At 35.4% G+C, this 24,653-nt stretch overlaps 1 protein-coding gene across 1 annotated transcript in view; it reads left to right on the forward strand.

Annotated features, from left to right (window-relative positions):
- Nucleotides 1-24,653, forward strand: part of TOP2B (DNA topoisomerase II beta) — a 61,030-nt gene that overhangs the window by 16,927 nt on the left and 19,450 nt on the right. Inside the window, exons 2-18 of the mRNA XM_069860101.1 lie at nt 548-721; nt 1,406-1,496; nt 3,030-3,093; nt 4,329-4,474; nt 5,213-5,310; nt 6,665-6,877; nt 6,960-7,133; nt 12,960-13,061; nt 13,143-13,280; nt 14,473-14,611; nt 17,137-17,294; nt 18,019-18,144; nt 18,980-19,090; nt 19,182-19,287; nt 19,465-19,574; nt 22,663-22,755; nt 22,850-22,964. Of these exons, the coding sequence (XP_069716202.1) occupies nt 548-721; nt 1,406-1,496; nt 3,030-3,093; nt 4,329-4,474; nt 5,213-5,310; nt 6,665-6,877; nt 6,960-7,133; nt 12,960-13,061; nt 13,143-13,280; nt 14,473-14,611; nt 17,137-17,294; nt 18,019-18,144; nt 18,980-19,090; nt 19,182-19,287; nt 19,465-19,574; nt 22,663-22,755; nt 22,850-22,964 (2,158 nt within the window). The remainder of the gene's footprint in view (nt 1-547; nt 722-1,405; nt 1,497-3,029; nt 3,094-4,328; nt 4,475-5,212; nt 5,311-6,664; nt 6,878-6,959; nt 7,134-12,959; nt 13,062-13,142; nt 13,281-14,472; nt 14,612-17,136; nt 17,295-18,018; nt 18,145-18,979; nt 19,091-19,181; nt 19,288-19,464; nt 19,575-22,662; nt 22,756-22,849; nt 22,965-24,653) is intronic.

Here is a 24,653-nt window from a genome sequence, read left to right on the forward strand (position 1 = left end):
CCTATGTGATTCTTTTTTTGTACAATCCTTGGTTTATTTCATCAGAAAGCATTCTAAATTGGGATTGTGTTATGTTTAATTACCTCAGTTAAATAGATTACGTAAATTTATAGCAATTGTGGAGCCATATGAAAGGCATTACAGTGCATTCAGTCCCACTGAACTAATATGTAAAAGAGTAGTTTTACAGTTATTATTGAGAACAATATTGTTTTGGATTAAAATGCTTGAGCACAAAATGGATGTTATAAATATTTAACCTGAGGAAGTGGATGTATTTTGTAATTTTGTTCTTTACTTATTTGAGTTTGTTATGCTCAGTTAATCACTGAAGTTTGAATATGTGACAATTTGTTCAGAAACTGTCACATAATCTGTTGAATTTTTTCTGTTGAGAGGATAGCTTGATCTTAATACATCTGAAAACTTAAAGTTTCAATTACATGATAAGTTTTGATCATAATTTAAAACTCTGTCAGGTTTTATTTATATCTTTTGTGACATTGAATGAATTAGGTTGATTATTGGTGTCTCTTTTGCTTTTTAGACGTTGTTTGATAATCAGATCAATGCTTCAAAAAAGGAAGACTCAGAAAGCATTAATAAAAATGACGCTTCAAAGAAGATGTCTGTTGAGAGAGTTTATCAGAAAAAGACTCAACTTGAGCACATCCTTCTCCGTCCAGATACCTACATTGGGTCAGTTGAACCGTTAACTCAGGTAAGTGTCACTAAATTCACAATCTTAATAGTCTTTGTTGTTTTAATGAGGAAATGACCATTCTGCTTATTAAATAGGCAAATCTCTACTATTTTGAGTATTCTGATTTATCATGCTAAAAAGTCTGGTCATGATTATGTATGCATGTGTAGGAAGGGGTCAGGAGAAGACTTTTTAAAGCAGTGCTTGGTTTACCTGAAAGAACATGCTCAGAGAATGTTGAAGTTAAGTCAAAAGATAAACATTTCTTGTGTGTATACACACACATAACTGTGTGTGTTAATGAACATGCCTATTCGCACAAAAATATGTATGCATATTTGTAAGCAGCATTTGTTCCAAGTCCAAAAATGCTTAGGTCTGTTTGTTTAGGTAGAGAACAGAGAATTTAAGCCTTGTGCTGGCACTTTTTTGAGCTGTTTTTGTGAAACTGTAAATTTACTTCAGACTTCACTGTCTGTACTGTTGAAGTTCCTCACCAAGCAGAAAATAATATATTTTCATCACGGAAGTCTTTGTGGGTAGGATTGTAGTTTCTGCCAAGCTTCAGCTTCTGCTGTTGTCTTACATGAAAGCAGCAGTCAGATTGGAAAAGTAAAGTTCCTCAAGTAAGTAGATCTTCTTGAATCATATAATGTTTGGCCAAGACAGTAAATATCTTTATATTGTTTTGTTTACATGTAGTTAATGTGGGTTTATGATGAAGATGTAGGAATGAATTGCAGAGAAGTTACCTTTGTTCCAGGCTTGTACAAGATCTTTGATGAAATCCTTGGTAAGTATTTTTAACAATAATATTACTTTAGCATTATGGATTACACACTTTTCTGAGAGTTCTCAAAGCATATTAATTTGTATCTAAGTTTAAATCACAGACTTAGGGTGCCACTAAACTGCAGTACATGAAAATTTTAGTGCATTCTGGCGCTGCAGAACAGTGCGCTGTCTGCTGAGCTGATACTTTGGGTTAATTGACATGAATTCTTGGTCCAATCAGTCTTTATGAAGTTATGTTGTACAGATTGGTGGGATTACATTGTAAACTAAATTATGCTCTATCGAAAGGTCAATGGAAATTTTGTTATGGTTTTCATTGAGTTCAGGACTTATCCATACCTCTAAAACTATGCTTTACAGCATTGCTGTCTTGGAAGCAACTATATCTTGGTCTGGTGGAAAAGAAGGATTCTTTATATTTTTTCGCTCATTACCTAACTTGAGAAATACAGGAACATAAATCTTTTGTCACTTCTTTTTTGAGTGCCACCTCATAGATGAAATTTACAGGCTTTTCACAGGAGGGAATTACTTACATCTTTTCTTATTCAGAATGAAGATCATTATTATATCATTATTGTAGTACTGTATGGCTTAGCACTTCTTTATGTAGCACTGGTAAGTTTTCACAGTGTGGTTTGAAAGGTAGCGATCAGTGTAATAACATTATGAAAATTGGACATTGTAGTTGTGTCTACCTGTTAATTAAACTGAATGTAGTGATTTTAACAAAATCACCTTGAAATGTCTGATCTTATCTTAATAGATTATAAAGATCTCAGTATTTTAATTTAAATGGATTTGTCTTTGTGTCCTTTGCTGATTTTGTGTTCTATATTGACCTGTTTCACATGTGATGAGACAAATGCAGAAAATGTTTGTAATGTGTTTTCATGGTTAATGGCAATAGGCATGTTTCTGATTTCTAATTTCCGTTGTTTTTAGTTCATATACATTTGAGTGGACTTCAATTAAATTCTGATCAAATGTTAATTTCCAGTTATACTTCTAACTTAGAACTGTTAGTTATAAAACTTATGGGCACTTCAGAGATAACTTTTGCTGCAATCAGACCATTGCCAAGTGGATGTGACTTTTTCAGGACTGAGTTTCAGTGGCAAAAGGATGTGTAAATTGATCTGGTGATGCATATAATTTCCTAGGTTTTTTAACATACGTGGTCTAATGTGTGTAATAAATATCCAAGCAAGTGCAGCAATAGAACTATTAAGTGTTCACTACGTTGAGAGCCATTATGAGAACAGGCTCACAAAATATGCGTATATATTTATTTCTAAAATAATGTAGTCGCTAGAAATAGTCAGTTATAAGAATATTGAAAGATACCTTCTTGTGGGTACATGGTGATTTTTATAGACCTTTGTAATACAGACTATGCAAAGGGATACCAGATTAAAAAATACCTGGAGTGTTGTAACTTGTGGTTGAATATGTATATAATCAGTTTTATAGATCAAGTAATTAATTATTTCTCCTAGTAGGTGTTAATTTGTGCTACTTTGTTTTATAGTAAATGCTGCTGACAATAAACAGAGGGACAAGAATATGACTTGTATTAAAATATCCATTGATCCGTAAGTAAAAGAGAGTTTTCATTCAGTTTTCCTGACAGTGCTATTGTAGTTCAGATTTGTTCAAATGATTTTACTAAATGAACTTGGATTTATTTAAAAAAAAAAAAGTTTTGGAATTATTTCCATTACCTTTGTATTTTAAGATGAAAAGCTGAATTAAAAGTGGTTAACAGCAAGCACTACCATTCAAAATTTATAATAATTTAGTTTCTTAAACCACTCATTAATGTTTGATTGAATGAAATGTAAAACCAGAAGATTATAAAATTCATGATTAGATGAAAGCTTGGCAGTACATAAGCAGCCATGTTACTCAAAAATCATAAATGCCAACCTTGAGGTTTTATAATATCATATTGCACCTATTGAACTTCTATGTTAACTCGTCTAGCTATAGGATAAGGTTATGTTTGAATTAGTTATATCATCCTGAAACTGCAGATTGCAAATGTGTCATTACTGCTTTTTTTCAAAATTGAATACTTAAAAAAGATATTTCCTATTAAGAATTACAGTACTTTAATAGAAGTCAACTGAATTGCGATAATAGTACCTTTTCAGTACATTTAACAGAAAAATAAATGTTTGGGACACCTAATTTTCACACCTAATGTTTAGGATAAAGATGCTGAGGAGCCATTTTTTCTGCAAGCTTTCAGTGCATTATTATTTTCTGTAGACCAAATTGTTTTTATCATGGAGTGGGAGGGAAATGGTAGTGTAAATCTGCCTGACGTGTCATGAGTTTGAACTCTCTAATACTCCAAAATGAAAATTCAATATGAGAGCTGCGAGTATTAACGATGCCAGATGTTGATGGATTTTGTCACTGATGCATAGAGTAACTTACAGTGTTTATCGTAACTGGGAAATACACATTTAAACAGATGGTAACTTGGCCGTGTCTGGGTGGATTTCAATGAAAACTAAAAAGCTACATCTCTAAGTATAATTCTGTCACTAAACTTCAGGATTCTGTTGCAGATCATGTTGATAGTGAAAGCTTTTCAAACAGATTTTTCAGGATTACTTTTATGACATAAAAAATGGATAATTATGCTCCTTTTCTTAAGACATCGAATAAACACAAAAAAAGTTAATGAATATTGGTAGAGCTGTGAATAAACGTGTAAGAACAAGCTATTCTATTCTATTAGTTATTTAACCAGGTAAAACGTGTGCAGGATTGTATTCAAGATTATATTAATTGACTTATTGTCTTAACTATTTTATAGGGAATCAAACATTATCAGCATATGGAATAATGGAAAGGGTATACCAGTTGTGGAACACAAAGTAGAAAAAGTATACGTACCTGCTTTAATCTTTGGGCAGCTGCTAACATCCAGCAACTATGATGATGATGAGAAAAAAGTTACAGGCAAGACTATTTCACATGCTTTGTTTTATTCAATTAAGCCTTTGTTTGCTTTTCAGTATGCTTTCTTTTCTTACGTCTTCTATTCTATTTCATAACTGATTGATCATTTAGTCACCATTACTATAGCTGTTTATTAGAATAAAATGACTTTTTTTCTTTTTTAAAATCAATGTTTACAGAGAACTTTACATTTTTAATGTCAGTACTCATTCAATAACAAGCAAGATTTTAATGTTTGAATTATAACATATGCAAGCATTTAAATATTTATGCTCTTGAAATGAAGGGGGAAAAATTAATAAATTCAGGATAATAATATCCTAATGTGAATCAACCCTGATTTAGATCATGAATGAAAGTTAGTGCTGTTCTAAACTGCTCCATATGCTTTGCTGTTGTTATCATGTGTGGTTGCAGAGTGATTTGGATCCGATCATGACCTAGTTTTCTGCTGGATCAGAGTGTTGAGGTCACTTGCCTTCCAGCAAGCAACTGGTAGATCAACATAAGGGAAACAATGGAAGCATCCTGGCCTTGTGGGGCATGCTTCGTTTTTGAGGCAGAAGCAGTTACACCAGTTTGGAGGTGGGGTGAAACTCCATCTCTGGCATCCTTCGATAACTGTTGACATGAGGCCTAACTTGTGTCTTATACAGGAACGTTTTACTTTGTTGGCGTACTCTTTGTGTGTCGTAAATGTAGTTCTGCTGTGAAAAAATTATTATGTTGTTTTTTCAGGTGGGCGCAATGGCTATGGTGCAAAACTTTGTAACATATTTAGTACAAAGTTCACAGTAGAAACTGCTTGCAAGGAATACAAGCACAGCTTTAAGCAGGTATAGAAATGATCTCAACTTTTTCTCTTTGCTTTGCCACAATTATAAATTTAAAATTTAACATGTTTTCTATATTTCATGAATATTTCATTAAATGAATCATTTACATTCAAACAGATGTGTAGAGTTTGCAGGCTAGATAGTTCAGTCAGCAAAACTGCTACTTCTGTGTATTGGAATTCAGGTTTTTTTTGTTAAGTCATATTTTTCTTAGGAGTGTTAGGTGACTAAAAAAAGAAAAAAATTTCTTCTGTTAAAACTGAAGTATATTAGTGTGTATGTGAAAAGGAATATTGTGAAACATTTTGTATTTGCCATTATATAATTTTGTCAAAAAAATCTTTCTGCTTAGCCTTGCATACATGGAAACAATTATCTAGATAGTTTTGTATGGTATTAAGGAAAAGATTTTTCAGTATTTATGTCATTAATTTCATTACCCTAACTGGACTTCAGTGCAAATCTCCCTCCCTCCCCATTTGAACCCATTGCTTATTGCTGTCATTGTTAGCACACAGACCATGGATTGAATGTAATCCGATCTACTGTATATAGCTTTGAGATGGCCACCTTTCTAAAAGTTTGAAGAACTGTGTTAGAGTTTTAGACACAAAAGCTTCTTGGCTTTGGAGTCTTTCCCACTTGCAGGCTTCCTTCAGTTTTTTCCTGGATGAGTAATTAATTTCTTGCCCTGCTGTCATGTCACTACATAAATAGTACTGTTTTAAAATTACATGCTTTATGACTTAGACAAAGTGCTATGTTTTCCAGTATTTCCAGAAATTGTGAAAATTTAATACAGCTGAACTTTGATGCATGCTGTGTGTAGGCATTCTGCTTGGTCTTGCAAGTGTGCCTGTATTCTTAAACAGGAAATAATACCAAGACTCCTGAGTCAAGTCTGAGCAAGTTGGTTTGTCAAGAAGCATGTTTTGGTGCACTGCACAGCCTCAAAGATGCTATCTGAGAAACCATTTGGTCTTTGTATAGGGACTTACAAGCCTCTCTATAGAAGTGTGTAGCAGACTGAAGACATTGAACTGATGAGCAATAAGGACTGTTTAGTCAGCTCACTTGTATCTAATTTAGTCAGTTCTATAGTGGACTCTATTTGCATTAGAATCATATCCATCAATCTAACCATACCTGTATATTTACAGACACCACAAATCTGCTGTCACTGCCTGTGCAAATCTTGATAAAGCAATTAATTTTATGCGTAGCATTTTACCAGGGAAAACTTCTAAAAGAGTTCTGTGAGTTGTTGCAATCCTAGCATAGCTGGAAAATGGAACAAAGGAGGAGTATAAGTACGTATTGTAAAACTAACATCTGAAATGTTTTGTTTCCAAAGACTTGGATGAACAATATGATGAAGACCTCTGAGCCCAAGATTAAGCATTTCGATGGGGATGACTACACATGCATTACATTCCAGCCAGATCTGTCTAAATTTAAAATGGAAAAACTTGATAAGGATATTGTGGCCCTCATGACAAGAAGAGCATATGATTTGGCTGGGTCGTGCAAAGGAGTCAAAGTCATGTTGAATGGGAAGAAATTACCTGTAAGAGCCTCATTTAAAATATTTTAAGCATGCTGAGCATTTGATGCGAGGAGTAGTAATTTTAATCTATTATTACTCACAGGTAAATGGATTTCGCAGTTACGTAGATCTTTACGTAAAAGACAAGCTGGATGAAACTGGAGTTGCGCTCAAAGTTATTCATGAGGTTGTGAATGAGCGATGGGATGTGTGCCTCACTTTAAGTGAAAAAGGGTTTCAGCAAATCAGCTTTGTAAATAGTATAGCTACCACAAAGGTGAGTAGTTATATTAAATAATAAAAAAAGGTAAATGAGAAAAATGTGTGCTAAGGTTGTGCCCACTCAGGTAAAAAAACAAATCTGGGTTACTAAAAATAAATAAGTGAGATAATGTTTTGCATGAGAGGATCTGGCAGAGCAATTGAATGCAATCAAAATACATTCATAGCAGTATTCCTGAATATGAAATAGTTTTTATAACACTAGTAATCAGTATCAGCAATACTAATGTCTTATGTGAACATATATGGTATTGATTCAGTATAAAGTGAATGGAACTATTTTATTCCTTTTTAATGCATTGTAATAAAATAATTCTGAAATTATTAAAATATAAATACAAAATATTGGACAAGTCCCTTTAAAGCATGTAATAGCAAGTTTTGGAGGGCAAAAATGGCTTTTGATGTACTTGAAAAATTGCTTTATGATGTGTAAAACTGGCCTGAAATGTTGAGATTAATTTTCTTGTGTTTTTGTTTCTATATGAGGATCTAAGTGTTCTCTTTTCTGTGTAAGAGGATCTAGGAGTTCTCTGTACTTGTTAGCAACTATAGTAGTGAACTGCTGTCATGACAAATCTTCAATTATGAAGAAGCAGCAATATGCTCAGCACACTAAATACAGTCTTTGTACAAATTGCTGAGGTGATCAGGCACCAGGACAATCATCTGAAATCAACAAGAATCTCTCTCATATATGCCAGTTTGGTGTGGCCCAGGTTTAGGGATTGGGGATCCACCACGATGAAAGAAAATCTTTGTCATTTCTGCTCTTCACAGATTACACTGGATAAGTGATCTAACACCAGTAAAGCAATTCTGGAGATTGGTGAGACTGTTTTTAGGGAATCTAACCATGAGCTTCCCCAAAAGCTGAGAAAGCTAAGAATTTGTAATCAGACACTTTAAACCCCCCTCCTTGCTCAGATCTATTCTAAACGAGTCAAACAGAAGAAAATTCTAATGGTCGCACAACTGGCTTATAAGCACCAGCGATTACACTGAGTGGGGTCCCTGGTCTAGGCAGCTGACCAGAAAAAGCAGGTTTAACCTCGGTGGTAGATGATGTGCAGCCAGCATTTTGGCAGTATGTAATTTTTACTGCATAACTTCCAGTGTCATTTTCAGTGTAGCTGAAGCAGCGTTCAGTGCTAAGGGATAGTTTACTTTATTGTAGAATATTTACTTTCTAGTTGTGCGTTTTAGTTAAATGCATATCTGATACTTGTCAAAAGTGGGGATGACAAACATGTCTGGTAGTTGAAAGGTTAAAACTTAGTTTTCATTCAGGCCTCTTTATGCAACATAAAGAAGAAAAATAGCATGACCTTAAAGATGTATAGAATGCCTTTATGAAGAAGCTGGCAATGTAGAGAAACTTGATGTTTGGTAGCAGGTTAAGAAAATGCATTTGAAAAAAATGAATACTTGTTGACTCTTAAGTTAAATATATTGCATACACTTACTCAAAATATTGTGAATTTGACGCTTTTGGATCAATTTTCACCCATCATGCAGTTACACGTACATTGTTATCATATATTCTTTAAGAAAAATCATAGAAAAGTACTGTGTATTCTTCAAAGGTAAGTGTTGTAATTTCTAGTTTTTCCCACTCTCCCAATCCATGCCTTATGTGTGTGACTGGATGTGGAATGTTCGGGGCCGGTGAACCACCTCACCAGCAATTGATGTGCAACTACCCACTGATGAGACATAATGGCTAGTAACTAACTGCGTCAACTGCCTGTCCCCTTATCTGCTAACAGGTGAGGAGCTCATTTCAGCTGTTCTTTGGTTATTTATTGGTGTTTGCTGAAAGCTTTTCATTTCTGTTTCTGGATAAATTTCACCCAGTCGTAATTTCCCTTCCACGTTTTTAAAACTTGCTTTAAATTCCAAACAAGTTTTTTTTAGGTTGACAAGAGATTTTTTTGAGGGGTGCATAGAAGGTTAGGCAGTGTGTTGAGGCACAGCTCTCTTGTTTTGTTCTTGTAAATTTGTTACCTTGGACAGGCCCCCATTTATTCACAATTTTACCACAGTAGGCTGCCACAGAATTTGACTTCAGGCTCTGAGGCAGCATTTGAAAGGAGGTTTGTAGCAGTTACGGTTGTGCAGATAACCTTTTGGTGAGACTTGTAACTAAACTGATTAAACATGGTCTTCTCAAGTTCACAGTTTCAAATAGCAGCTGTAGTAGAAATTGTAGTAGAAGCTTCAGTTATTAACATAGTAATCTAATGATATTTTCAACATGGTGGCACTGCTAACTGTAATGCTACTAAACAGTTCGCAGAAATGCTCAGCTAATACTGATGCAGTGTCAGAAAGCAGGCGTAGGCAGAGAGAGCATTAAAATTTGTTAGAGTTCAACAAGAAATTCAGGACCATTCCAGAGCTTGAAATTTTCATATTTTTTTCTGATAAAATAAATGTTATAGAAAACAAATGCAAAAGAAAATAGGTTTTTATTTGTATAGCTCATTCAATCGAAACTTCAAATTTATAATTGGTTTCTGAATTTGTTGGCCACATGACCCTTTTATCTATCCATAGAATTTAAATATGGCTTACTTTGGAATTAATTGAGGCTGTTGTCTGTTGATAATGGTGTGAATCAAATGTATGTAGGGAGCCAGCCTCAGCTTCATTTTTGAGGTTTTAGTTGTTACCATTTCATTAGGTGTGTCTGCATCCTGAAGTTTGCGAGACTGGGATTCAGTCATAATGGTTACCTTCTGCGAGAAGAAGGTTATGTAGTTTTTGTGCTGTTTCTCATAATACAGTAGTCATAATAATCATTGACAGCCCTCTAGGTTTAAAGGGTATTTTTCTGGTTTGTGTTAAAATGACAGCTGGGGCAGTTATAGGCTGTTATGCTTCTATAGTGGGTAAATGTGCCACCTACTGGTGAGATGGTTATAAGGTTCTTGGAGCTCTGAACATCCCTCACTCAATGCTACACAATAAGAATGGACACAAGAATGGGGAACTGTTGTAATAACTAATATCTTCTAAGAAAAAGAATTACTGGTAAGTAGCTAATTTTTTATGTCAGATGTTGGCTTCAGCAAAATATTTTGATGTGCTGAAATTGTAAAAAAAATTAAAAATTGCTGAAGTTGTAAATACAAAAATATATCAAGGTATTCCTGTAATCATAACTTTCAGTTATGTGATGAGTAAAAGTAATGAATTTTAAAATTGCTATTCAAATGTCGAATGTTTTTGAAATGTGTAATTCAGTATTTTTCTGTAGTAGCTTTTCTTTACAGTTTAGGAAGGATATATTTTATTTAAGGTGGCAGGATGTGCTTTCACTTGAACTCGCCCTATGCTGAAACTCTGTCATCCATATGTGAATAAAAACAGTTGTGTTCTAATTTTGGTGGGTTTTGGGTTTGGGGTTTTTTTTTTTGTTCGATTGTTTTTTTAAGACGTGCTGTGAAAAAATACTGGTATGTGAGGTGCTTCTGGAACTCATCAGCGGTTTGTGTTGCTGTGTAGTAGGTGACTGCAGAGGCCAACAGAAACCACAGATGCTTTCTTTGAAGTACAAGTAGTGGTTTGGTTATGACCAATAATATTTACCATCAAGCCTTTTTTTTACCTCCTCTCTCTTTTTTTGATTTCCATCTTTACTCCCAACATGAAGCCGAGAATGCAATAACTATCTCCATTGACTTCAATCTCTTTATGTCTTCCCTATTCTTTGTTACAAGATAACTGATTTTAGTCAGAGAATTATGAATTTTATTTAGCAACCACTAGAATTTAACATTCTGTTATTATTTGTACTTCGTTGTCTGTAAATTTAAAGGAAGTAATTTAAATAATCAAAAAAATATATAAAGAGCTTTCAGATATCCTGGGCTGTAGTATCATTCATATTTTTGGTATCTTTCCAAAGAAAGCCTGCTATTTTACCTGTAAGGGAAGTTATGTCATTTTTCTTCTAAGTATTTAAACATATTTGTCACCATTGGTTTAGGCAATTTCAGTAGTCGTTGCTTCATAGAAAAAAAGACTACAGGATATGTAACTTTGAAGACTAATTGTTCTTCCTAATTTGGAGTGTTTTCTCTATGATATAAGTCTCTGCTGCTTTAGTCTTTACTAGTGCTTCTAGATTATACCCCATAGTTGTTAGGTTTCTTTTATGCATGTAAATCAGTAGTCATTGTTCAGATATAATAGATCTATAGTAGACCTTTTTTTTTCCATGGAATCATAGAATGACCTGAGTTGGAAGGGACCCATGAGGATCAAGTCCAACTCCCATCCCTGCATAGGATAACCCCAAGATTCACACCATGTGTCTGAGGGTGTTGTCCAAATGCTTCTTGAATATTGTCAGGTTTGGCACCATGTCTGCTACCCTGGGGAGCCTGTTCCATGCTCCACCACCCTCTGGGTGAAGAACCTTGTCCTAATGTCCAACCTAAACATGGAAAGAACAAGAAAGATTCCAGATAGCTTATGTGAAATGCCCGTTTTTTTCCCAAGCAATTAAATCTTGAAATTACTTGTTTCCTAGCACTATGTTTTGGGATTTTTTTTTGTAGCTAGTTTGAAGTTAAAGTCCAAAGAGAATTGTAGCTAGAGAAGATGATAGAAGCTTTGGGGCACCTTTTGAAGGTGTTGAAATTGCTTTCCTGTTGAGACTGAATTTCATCAATTGTAAAACCACTATGTAAACATTGAAAATAATATGTATTTTCATCACCCTACTGCATTGCAAAATATGAGTTACATATGGCTTATAAAGGATAACTTTTCTAACTTATCACTTACAAAGTTTAAGTACATAATTATTTCTTCCTCAGGGTCTATTGGGCCAGGGGTTCTAGTTGGGAGGTGAATACATTGTTGTTTTGTGCTGTGATGATGCAAGAAATTGCATAGAAGCCATTTTCTTCTTCTGTGTTTCCTCAGTGACTTTAAGGGAGTCCAGCTGGCTTCTCTTGTTTGCTACAGGACAGGTGGCAACATGGTCTTGTCACTAGAAGTTATTGTCTTGTGGTCTCCTAAGAGGCTGGTTTGCCAGCTTATTGTTAATTGCATGTGCTGTATGTGTCTCTTGCTGCTCCACCAGGTATGAATTTGGAGCAGGTTTAGCCTCTGGTGAGTTTTAAGGAGAACTGCTCATCAGTTTAAGCTTCTCTTGCTCCATTCTCTTAGAGTTTTATGGATCTTATGGTTGGCTATTTGCAGTTTACTTTCCATTTGCCCTTGCATAAGCCCCAGGCTAGAAAAAAAATGTGAATAGCATTTATTCAGAGAGTTTTGTAAATAAGGAAGCATGAGATGACATTTGGGAAGGAGTAGGTATGGATATTGTGTATCTGAGGGTGGGGTCTTACAACATTTTTTAATGAACCAAATGGGGAAAGTTTAATTTGATGATATTTTTAGTCCAAGGTTATTAATGTACTTGTTAAAAAGATGACTCTTCACAGCCATGCGGTGTTGCAAGTACCACTCCAGTGCTACCAAGTAGTTTTCGGATATGCTATACTCTTAAAGTCTTGTATCCTGTTACAACCTGTAAGCAGCTACGTTTGAAGTCCAGCACTGTATACTGTATGAAAGATCTCCTGCTTCTTCTGTTCCGTGTAACATCTGTCATCCTCACTCGTATGAAGACTGAATGACATGAATAAGAAACTTTAAAGCAAGTTTTCCTTTGTTGTGCTGCAATTTAATGTGCATGGATTTCCAACTTTAAGTATACCTACAAGAAGTTTGTTAATACAGCTAAAAGCTATAAGGACATTCAATGAGATCTGTTTTTTTTTTTTTCTCTTCTCTCATTAAGGGTGGTAGGCACGTTGATTACGTGGTGGATCAGGTTGTGGGCAAACTGATAGAAGTGGTGAAAAAGAAGAATAAAGCTGGAGTATCAGTGAAACCATTTCAGGCAAGTAACTTTATACAAGAATATTGAAAAAGGTGAATGTGGTGGTTTTGTTGAGTTAATTGGCTTCTATGTTTTCAACAGGTGAAGAATCACATATGGGTTTTTGTTAACTGCTTGATTGAAAACCCATCGTTTGATTCCCAGACAAAGGAAAACATGACATTGCAGCCTAAAAGTTTTGGGTCCAAGTGCCAGCTATCTGAGAAATTTTTTAAAGCTGTAAGTAAAGCATATTTCTTTTTTTTCTGTAAAGCTGGAATTGGCATGCTGACTCGAGTGTATGTGTGTTCTGTAGCAGATTAATTAGTACATTATGGTACTCTGGTGACATTTGCATACTATGAAAATAGGAAGGAGGAACTTCTGTTCATTCTCTGGCCTTAATAATAGAAGCAATGACTGTTTTGGCTGTTACCCTGGGTTTAACTGAGCTTCGCCTGCTCATCTCATTTGTTGAAGATTCTGCTATTTGTATTGGTGAAATCAATTTGACTGTAAAAACCTAAACATAGGCCTTAATTAATTTCCTGTGCTAAAATATTTTTCGTATTGTATTCTTCCAATTCTGTGTTGCTGGTGACATTCTTATAGAACGTACAGGAAAAAGTGACAAAACACAACACAATCTCATATTCATTCTTCAGATTGTTATGTATGTTGTATTCCTAGCAGTAGGTTTGATTTACAGTGTTTCTCATGTTCCCAGAATTGAACACTGACTTCCAGGGCTTTTAAATGTGCGGCAGAATATTTAACCAATGAGTGCTGTATTATGGGGGAAAGTGATAAGCCAAAGCTTACAGTATTTTGCTCCACTTGTATTTTCTTTTGATATGAAACCAGACCTAAATCAGTTTTAATTTAGAAAATATAGTATACACTATTTTTGCTGCAGTTGTGTTTTTTAAAATGTTAGCAGTTTCTGAAGTGGTTAACACAGAGCCTTATTCTTAAATGCTTTTGGTTGTCTTCCAGCCGTTTTCAGTCATTTCCAAAGAAACTTTAAATGGCCATATGTATTTTAAATATATAGCATATAATATATTATATTTATAATATTGTTGATAATATATTACATTAAATATTTAAGGTTACTTTTTGCTTTCAAAGTTCAGGAAGCAGGTGCCTAGTATGTAAAATGTCTCGGCACATCAGCCACACAACATAAGACCACCTCTTGTTAGGTCTCAGTCCTCTTGTCCTTTCACTAATTATACAAGAGGTGGAAAAGAAGCTATGTGGCTAGACAGTAAGGTGTGTGTTACTTCTTTGACCTGTCATATGTTACAGTTTTTAAAATTTAGAGAGCTATGAGAAACAGTGCTAGATCAGTGTCTTAAAATTGAGATACAAGGATCTGCTGTGTGAAGCTTTACTTTTCTTATCCACAATTCTAATCCGTTCCTTATAGGCCTCTAACTGTGGTATCATCGAGAGTATTTTGAATTGGGTCAAATTTAAGGCACAAACTCAGCTGAACAAAAAATGTTCATCGGTAAAACACAGTAAAATCAAAGGCATTCCGAAACTGGATGATGCTAATGATGCTGGTAAGAACACTTATTTTTAATGTCTTTAATACCTCATATTTTTTTTCACAGACATCGTAATTTAAGCCTAATTTTATTTCTCATCATTATGTGCATTTTTTAATAAAAAATCTGTCCAGTTTTCTAAACTTTCTAGAGCTAGAATTAAAGCATGATGATGAGTTTGATAGTAGGAACACCGTCTTCTCTTGGATAGAGAATTAATAATGCTGAACAAAAGCAGCAGTCTAGTTCCATACTGAAAGAGCATATATTTTCTAATTGTGGTGTCCAGCTAAATAGTGTTACCAATATTCTGTTTTGGAGGTGACTAGTCTGCTTGAACTTTCTAATATAAAAAGATCAGAATCTTTATAGGGTCACAAGCGATAGGAGTAGACCATGTTATGCGCAGACCTGAAGGAGTAGTTCAACAGACTTTTTCCATGCTTTTAGGTTCTTATATGGGAAAATAGGGCAGACTGGCCTTTCACCCTGAAACTTCCTCAACTAAGAAGACATTTAGGGATTCATTTGGGCTCAACACTGATGCTTAAGGTTTTTATGGCTTCCAGGTCTTTCTTTCTCTGCTGCCTAGTTATTCCTCTACATCTCCCAGGGAGGCGTACCCAGGTATTGGTTTATTGATGATCTGGAGCATACTAGATTTCTCACATTGAAGGCATTGCATATTCAGGGTGGATGCTCGAGAAAGGCAGAGAAGTGTTTGGCTTGTGAATATAACATTAGTTGTCATATCCATGTTTGGCCTGACTTTCTGAAGTGTTACGTATATAAGCAGAGATTTTTTAAATTGGAAGATGACAAGTAATAAGTTTAATAGAAAGTTCTTTAGTCTTTTCTTTGTAAAGACTGAAGGTACTGTATGAATAATCTGTTTGCTCTTGAAAATCAATAGGGATTGATGCTGGGGTCCAGCATCCACAGGTTTCTTGGGTGTGCTAGGTACCACTGAATTTTTGAATCAATAGTTAGGAACAGCAGAGGGATGCACCTGTATGGTGATGTTCTTGCCGCAAATTTCCTCCCTCAATGAAAAGGAGTCCTGTACCTGGTCATTCTTGCTTTCTTGAGTTCTTGGTGAGGTATAAATAGTTCTATGGCTTGCTGGAGGAGAAGAGGTAGAAATGAAAGGAAAAGTAAAGAACCAGAAATTTGAATATAGGATTGTAAAGGAGCAGCTGGATTGCTAAAGCATTCTGTGAATCTACCAGTTCACGTAGTTTTCTCTTTGAGTTCTTTAAAGCTGTGTTCAGGAAAATACCTGGCACATTGCATTTCCATGAAATCAATTGGTAACGATTGCATCCATTCTAGAAGAAAGTGCACCTGGATGATATTCATCTGTGTTATCTACAGTTCATTTAGTTAAAAAAATAAAAAAATTGGCTGTCACGTATTCTAAAGTAGCAGACTGATATTTTTCTTGGTATTTGGATTCCACCTCGCTGAGAGCATAGTAGCTGTTGACACCTTTTGATACAGTGTGAATACCTGCCTAATTTAGATTAATTTTAAGCCATATGTCTGATTCAGAAGACTGAAGATGTTAAATGTACATTCTGTGTATTAGTAAGTGCGAGTCAGTTTTTGCTTACCAGGTAAAGGCAAATCAAAGCAGCTATGTTGAATTCCAATGTATTTTAAACTATCTTATTAACAGAAGGTGGGATGCAACCAGCTTGAACTTTTTTTCAGTCTTTCCTACTACTTGGCCTTGATAAAATAGAAAAACTGCTTAACAAGCATTTGAACACTTGGAAAAAGATGGTTACCTTTTTTGAGCCTGCTTATTATTTAGAACTTCTATTCAACTATTGCAACTGTAATAAACAGAATAAACATCTCATACCACTGTTCAGCACACTGAACACACAGGCAGCAAAATATGTTCTGTCTTGTAGAATCAAAACTACGTTATTAGTAAATATTATTTGCTTCTGTTTGAGAAATTTCTTAGAATGTATAATAAATGCAAATGTTCTGATCTTTTGAGCATTTCTGTGAAGCATTTCTTGCAGTTACCTGGCATCAGCTGATGGACAATAAAAAAAAAAACACCAAAAATGTATTCTAATAAATTACTTCTGAAAATATACTGTGAGGAAAGGGGATATGCAGAGTGGCAAATAACTCCTGTATATAACTCAGACATACATTATGTATGTCTGTAAGAAATTTGCAGCTTGAATAATGAAATGGCAAGGTACAGCAGCAATCCATCTATTTTTCTTGTGCAGTTGTGTGGGGACCGTTACATAGGATGCACTACCATTGTATCACTTTTTGTCTGTTTTGTTTGTCTATAGCAATCCATAGGGTATTGCTAAGGGCAAAGATACTCATCCTTATTGTATCGTTTGTGATATGGAGGATCATCCCAAAAAAGAAATTCAGCCTATTTAAATTAACTGATGTAAAGGAGAAAGATTAGTCACAACTGATTAAATTGTGGTTCTAATATTTGAGTTCAGAAGTCACTTTCTGTTTCTTTTACCTTGCTTCAACTTCTTCCTGGACTGCAGGTGGCAAACATTCCTTGGACTGCACATTAATATTAACAGAAGGAGACTCTGCCAAATCTTTAGCTGTCTCTGGCTTAGGTGTTATTGGTAGAGACAGATATGGAGTGTTCCCACTCAGGGGTAAAATTCTCAATGTTCGAGAAGCTTCTCACAAACAGGTAAGTAGTCTTGTCCTCTCCTTTTAGCTGACAAACGGCTGCCTCCTGTTTATTTTTTATTTCTAGTGTTATATCTTCATATTTTAAATTTTATTTTTCCATGAAAATCCTGTGGCTGGGATTTCATAAAGTATCAGCTACTTTAAAGTGTGGGATAAGCCTAGAAATATTACATATAGTAGCACAGCACTGGGATGATAGAGTTGATTTCTTCACAAGCACAAGGAAATTCTGCTACAACTTGTATTGACATTTTACAGGAGTACGTAAACCCCCTAAAATTTTACATATTCTCTCCACTGCCGTGTGATTTCATTGACTCCCAATGTGAGGCAGTAGCAGCAGCATTATCCTATCACACTTCTGCTGCTATCCATGCTTTGTTTACGATAAGAATTGTGTTGCAGATGCCCATAGAAATAGTGGAAAGAGAAGGCAGCTTTGTGAGATGACTTTTTGTTACGTACACCCCTCTCCCTGCTTTCCAGACCCAAAGTACTCTGGGTGTGGAGGAGAAAAGTAGTGGTGCAGTCTTGAGAATTTGCATGTACAGAAGGGATACTTATGGAGTGTGAAGGCTGCAAGGGGGCTGGGCATAAAAAGGTTAAGAAGCTGAGGTGGGGGTGCATCGAAAATGTAGCTGTAAAGCCCACCTAAAAAAAGATTCAGATATTTCTGAGTTTCTGCTTTTATGCTGACTGCAAAAGTAACTTTTTTTGTACAGATTATGGAAAATGCAGAAATCAACAACATCATCAAAATAGTTGGACTACAATACAAGAAAAGCTATGAAGATCCAGAATCTCTGAAAAGTTTGAGATATGGAAAAATTATGATCATGACAGATCAGGTTAGTTGAAATTCACAAATTTTACTATACAGAGTTTCTTAAAATGCATTTTGGTTCAATTTGGTAGGTTACATTTCTTTTGCATTATCACTCATCTCTGCTATGACAATATGGATGCATTTGGAGGGAATCCCTAATCTATGAGGTTGCTTGATGGAAATAATTTATGTGTTTGTTGTGTCTGTTACTCCAAATAAACAACTGAATCTTGCTGCACAGTAGCAGAGACGCTAAAGTAATGATAAAACCGGGTATAAACAGTATGTTGTAAATAACTCAAAAATACGTTGAAAGTAAGGACAAAAGGGAACAGTAGATGAGGTAGTAATGCTTGAAAGTTAGTGAGAGGCAAGAAGGTAGGCAATTATTTTTGGATAATCACATGAAGAGTGTGTCTGTTGTTCAGGTTTTAGAAGTCTGGGAATCCTATGCCTTGGATGTTTGTGAAGCTTTGTTATTTTTTCCCAGAGAGGTTGAACTATCAGGCATCTTGGCACCAGTGAGAATGTGGGCCAGGCTTGGCTTTCTTACACAAAGATTCAGCTCCATGGTGTCTGGGAGAGCTGTCTAGCTCTCAAAGAAAATATGTCACAGGCAAAGAAACCTTTGAGCTGTAATTGTGCACTTGACTTTGGAAGAGCTTATTAATAGCTCAGGGATAGTGCCATTCACAGGTGGCTATTTTATACCCAGGTCAAGTTTGGAATCCAAATCAAAACCAACTGTTCCCTTCTATGTTTTCTGTGAATAGACATTGTTTTGATGTATCCAGGCCAATGATTTTTTTTTTCTGGCATTTTTTAAGATAGCCTCATGTTTTCATGTTCTGATTTAGGATCAGGATGGATCTCACATAAAAGGCTTGTTGATCAATTTTATTCATCACAATTGGCCATCATTGTTGAAACATGGTTTTCTTGAGGAATTCATCACTCCGATTGTAAAGGTATGGGTTCTATTAATGAGATTTTATTTATTATTTACAGTGCAACAGAGATGTTGATTAGGTTTTCTGTGTTTGTTTCTTTTTTTCAAAGGCAAGCAAAAATAAGCAAGAGCTTTCATTCTATAGTATTCCTGAATTTGATGAGTGGAAGAAGCATATGGAGAATCATAAAGCATGGAAGATAAAATACTATAAAGGTTTGTTTAAAAACAACTAAGTGAACCTCATGGATCCAAAAATACATAATAAATGGGTGTTATGAAGTTTTATTCATAGCTGTTTTCATAATAGTATATTCTATAATGATTTTATAATATTCCCAGCAAAATGAAAGGAGGAAAATAACGAAGTAACTATTTCTTTTTACTGTACAGGTCTGGGTACCAGCACTGCTAAAGAAGCAAAGGAGTATTTTGCTGACATGGAAAGACATCGGATCTTATTTCGATATGCTGGTCCTGAAGATGATGCTGCCATTACACTGGTTAGAACATATAAAAATGCTTCTGTACAGTAGATTTCAGTTTCTGTTGTTTACTGAAATGGCATATGAGGAAATCCTATCAGAGTTGTTTTGAAGTGGTGGAAAAAAAATACTTTTAGGAGCTTTTGGAAAAGATTTTGTATTTCAGAATAAGAGCTTTAGCCATGGTACAAAATCAGCTCTACTTTTTGCTTAGTAGCTTTGATCAATTTTGTGTGGTGCAGATGTTAACAAACATTACATTCAGAATTGCTTTTAACGGCAGGATGTGCAAAAGAGTATTCTGAGTAACGCAACAAGGTCCAAACAAACGATGTTTCATATCTACTTAGCAATTTTGTTTCTGAGCAAATAAGGTCAGCTAAATTACTTATTTATTGAAGATACATCAGTGTGGCATCCGTGCATTCATGTATGTGTTCTACATATTTGGATTTGAAATCTTTTGAGTAGTTGTGTGCAGGAGATTATTTGTGTTTCAAAGAGAGCTTGTGGAAGGAGAAAGCATGGAGAGACTGGAATGAAGCTGTTTTCTCAAATGTTTCACCTTTTATCTGCTTGATTTTTTATTCTGGTTGTTAGCGATATTAGAGAGAAAAAGATATTAGAGAGGAAAACTAAAAATGGGAAAATACCCATCTTAGACGAAACAACTTTCTCCTTCTAGGACAACTTATTCTTCGTACTGTGGATCTAATAAAATGGTGTGGTTTTACTAACAGCAAGTCGTACTAGGTATTTGTTCTGCTGAAGAAAAAGTCTGATGTATCAGAATTTATTTGTACCACCACTCTTTTGGTGGTACAGATTCTGAGAGCACCTCCCATACGAGGACAGGCTGAGAGAGTTGAGTTGTACAGCCTGGAGAAGAGGAGGCTCCAAGGAGACTTTGTAGCGACCTTTTAGTATCTGAGGGGGCCTACAAGAAAGCTGGAGAGGGACTTTTTACAAGGGGATGTAGAGATAGGATGAGGCGGAATGGCTTTAAATTGGAGACGGGTGGATTTAGACTAGGCATTAGGAGAAAATTCTTCATAATGAGAGTGGTGAGGGACTGGCACGGGTTGCCCAGAGAAGCTGTAGATGTCCCGTCCCTGGAAGCGTTCAAGGCTAGGTTGGATGGAGCCTTGAGCAGCCTGATTTAATGGGAGCTGTCCCTGCCCATGGCAGGGGGTGTGGAATTAGATGATCTTTAAGATCCCTTCCAACTCAAACCATTCTATGAGTCTATGATTTTACTTCTGCCCATGATGCACTTAAATATAACCCATGGTTCCCCATCTCAGAGAAGTGTGTTCATCTAGATAGGAAAGGATTCTGTAAATTTGCACATATGCTAAAACAGTTGATGGAAATACCCTGAACTCCCTAATTAAAATTATGAGCTCTGTTTCTGCAAATATACCTCTATATACATCTGAGACCATGCAACCTGGTAAAGCTGATCCTCGCTGTTGTCTAAAATACTATTCTGTCAGTTCAGAATGAAACTAGTCATCTCTGTTACACAGGGAACCACTACTGACTGGTACAGAAGCTTCACTTACACTCCTACCCACTCTGCTGATAACTATAATCCCAGCTCCAAGTTTACCTCTGGGCATATGTTGTGTAAGATTATTATAGGCCCTACGAGGCCTCATGATAGCTGTAATCTAGGCAAGCAAAAGTTATTTCACATAGCAAATTCTTCAGCGTTCTAAAGATCTCATTTGCTAGTAAATGAAGTCTTAGAGTTCTAGTAGTCTTAAGTGGAGACAGAAAAGAACCTCTTCAGTTTATTCAAGGGTAGTTTTTATAAAAATTTTTATTCTATTAAAATAATTGTTATGCTGATCCAGCTCTTAGTCGTTTATCACTTCAGTGGTCTAGAAAAAGCATGTACACACTGAAAGGAGTCAAAAAAAAAAAAAGAATTTATAGTCATGTCTTTACAAATATCTAATCTTAAGCCTTCAAATAGCCGACATTGTGAATTGTTGAGTTTTTTTCATAAAGGAAGTCAATCTGATGCAATACAGGGTGATATCATTAGTCTCTTTCTCAGAGAGTAAGTTACTAAGGTTTAGTATTTATTATGTAATACCGCGATCTCCAAGGAAATGAAACTACTCATTGAGCTCTTTTGAAGTGCTCCAGTTAGTCCTTCAAAAAAGGCAGCACTGATGACTGTTGTCTTATGCAAGAAAGTGGTTGAAATCGGGACACTGTGGAGTCTCTATATGTCATTCTCTGAGAAAAAAGACTACTTCAATAACTTGCAAAATCTTCCCAAAGCAGCTGAAATTTTGCTTAAACCACATATTCAGTTTTTATGTATTCTTCTCTTAGTCTTAGTCTTCTGGAGAAGAAAATCACTGGAGGGGAACTCTGTTTCTTTAACAGGACAAAGTCTTTCAGAACATTCCCATGTCTTTTTCTAGTGGTAAGTTGTCACTTTAAAGTGACACCTTGTCATTATGAAGACTCAGGCCCTCAGTCTGCTGGCCTAAATTCTGGCTTAGTCTTTTCATGCAGCGTCCATTTGTCAAGTTATCGATTTTCTTAAGAGGAGTAGCACTCAGGAACAGCTACCACTTACTGTCATTCTGTGGCAGGCAGACCAAACAGGGCATGGAGAGGGCAAGAGGAGGGGCGTATTTTTTCTAATACCTTCAGTTAATTTTCTTGATGACACCTGCTTATGTTTCAGTCTAAATGATGAACTCAACCTTAAAATTATTTGGGGAAAGATCCCATCACCTTTAGACTTGTCTATGAAAAGATAACTCTGATGTGAAGAGAGGGATAAGAATGATAAGATTTGCCTAAATATGAAAGGGAAAGTAATACAAATTTATATTATGATTAGTGAGATATCTGTTAGTTCGAAAAACCTCATGCAGCGATGTCTGAAACATCATATGCTTGTGCTGCTGCTTAAGTGTAAACAGTAGTTATATAGATTATCTTGACCAAACAAGATAGTATTTGATACTTGATCAGACAGGGCAGTGTGCTTATAATTCTGACTAAAGTAACATACATTTACATAAACATATAAGTAGATATATACACTGATAATACAGTGTACTTGGAATCTTTTCAGGCCTTCAGTAAGAAGAAGATTGATGACCGAAAAGAGTGGTTAACAAACTTCATGGAGGACAGGCGACAGCGTCGGCTACATGGCCTCCCTGAGGTCAGTCCTAAATTAAAGTAATAAATGTGGTGGATGAGATTTAAATGTAATGTAGTTTTTTTATTGAATGAATAACGTATGGGTTTTTTTCCAGCAATTTTTGTATGGTACAGCAACCAAACATTTGACTTACAATGACTTCATTAACAAGGAGTTGATCCTTTTTTCAAATTCAGACAACGAGAGATCTATTCCTTCCCTTGTTGATGGTAAGCTGATAAATAATTATATTTTTTTGGCCATTCTTCTTTATTGTTTGGTTTTTAAACCTGTGATTTGTAATGGAAATCAGTGCATTCAAGTAGATAATATAAGAACCTTTATATTTTTGTTTCTTATTCATCTGATAAGGAATTGCCATGCTTTTTTCTGTGAGGAGGTTTAAGCTGTTGCTGTGCAGCCTTTTTACTTAACCAGACCTATTCCCTAGACCATACAAGTGCTTTGTTTCTAGTCAAACCATCAGAGAAGAGCAGTCTTCTGAGTTCTGACAGTAATTAAAATTCAAATCAGCAGCTGAGTGCAGGTGAAGATGCAAATTTTTTTTCCTTTTAGTCTTATATCACAGGCAGTGTTTTAGCAGTTATTAACTTCCTGTAATCTTGCTAGAGTTCTGTCAGCCAGGTTTGCTAACTTTCCCCTGCAATAACACAAACATTCAAAGAAACAGTTTACTACTGTCAGCTTTATTTGTAAAACTGTCTGCAGACAGCATGAGCAGGAATTTCTGCTTATATTATTGTCAATACGCATTTGATTACTGAAATATGGAAAATATCCATGAGGTTTCTTAGGGTGGGGAAAAATCCCATTTATCTCCACTTTCTGGGATGTTTTTCATAGTGGAAGCAATCAGCCTTCTTAATGCTACAGACCTATACCAAAATATTCATGCAGCAAGGTCTTTTCGTAATTTAGATGAGAAATGTTCGCAGTTGATAGGGGTAGTAACTTCCTGGAAGCATGGATCTCCAACTGTACTGCAGGATGAGACTGGGTTAGGTATGTAGATAAATCTCTAGGGAATCAAAGAACGTCAATGTCTGTTTCAGCTTCTCCAGGCTTGCTTCTTCCCACGGTTGGGTACGTAGATTAACCGGTAGTCTCTATGCAAGCATTTCCTATTTTTCTGCTCTGGAGGAAGATGCACTACAGAGCTGCATGTTCATATAACATACCGTACCAACTGCTTTCTCAGAAACAGCAAAATGGTTTTGCTGAAACTTACAATAAAGAATGAATTTGCAGTAGATAATTGATCGTTTGAATTGAATTACTCCAAGATTGTGTCTACAGAAGTGTAAGAAAATGAGAAAGGAACATTGGTTTGTGTGTGTGTATGTAATATAATATATACATTTTTAGTATTATGCACATTAGATGCAATTGCTATCCATGCTGCACATAGAGATATTTATTATACATAACACTGTATGTATATAGTATAAACTATACTTGTGTAGTATGTGTAGTATTATACATGTAATACTGTGCATATTTTATATATAATTTATAGTATAAACTATACTTGTGTAGTATGTGTAGTATTATACATGTAATACTGTGCATATTTTATATATAATTGCTGTCAATATTTCTTCCAACTTTGGCTATAATTCTGCATTCTGCGCATGGATATGTGAACTGTTCAGTTGGTAGTAGTTTAGCAGTGATTTTTGTTCTTAAGCAACATGAGGTGATAGTTAACAGTCTAGTGTAGTCTCAGAAAAAATAGAAGGAGAATGTTTTGACTGTCTCTTCACAGTTACTTGTTACCGTTTTTACTCCCTGGTGATTCTCTTGAGTAAAGGAAATCAGCTCTAAGTCTGTTAGACTCAACCGATCTTTGGTAGGAAAACATGATACAGGCCCATTGTAAAGAAAATTTGATGTTAAAT

Source organism: Phaenicophaeus curvirostris, chromosome 6 (genome assembly GCF_032191515.1).
Source record: "Phaenicophaeus curvirostris isolate KB17595 chromosome 6, BPBGC_Pcur_1.0, whole genome shotgun sequence".
NCBI classification, from domain to species: Eukaryota; Metazoa; Chordata; class Aves; order Cuculiformes; family Cuculidae; genus Phaenicophaeus; species Phaenicophaeus curvirostris.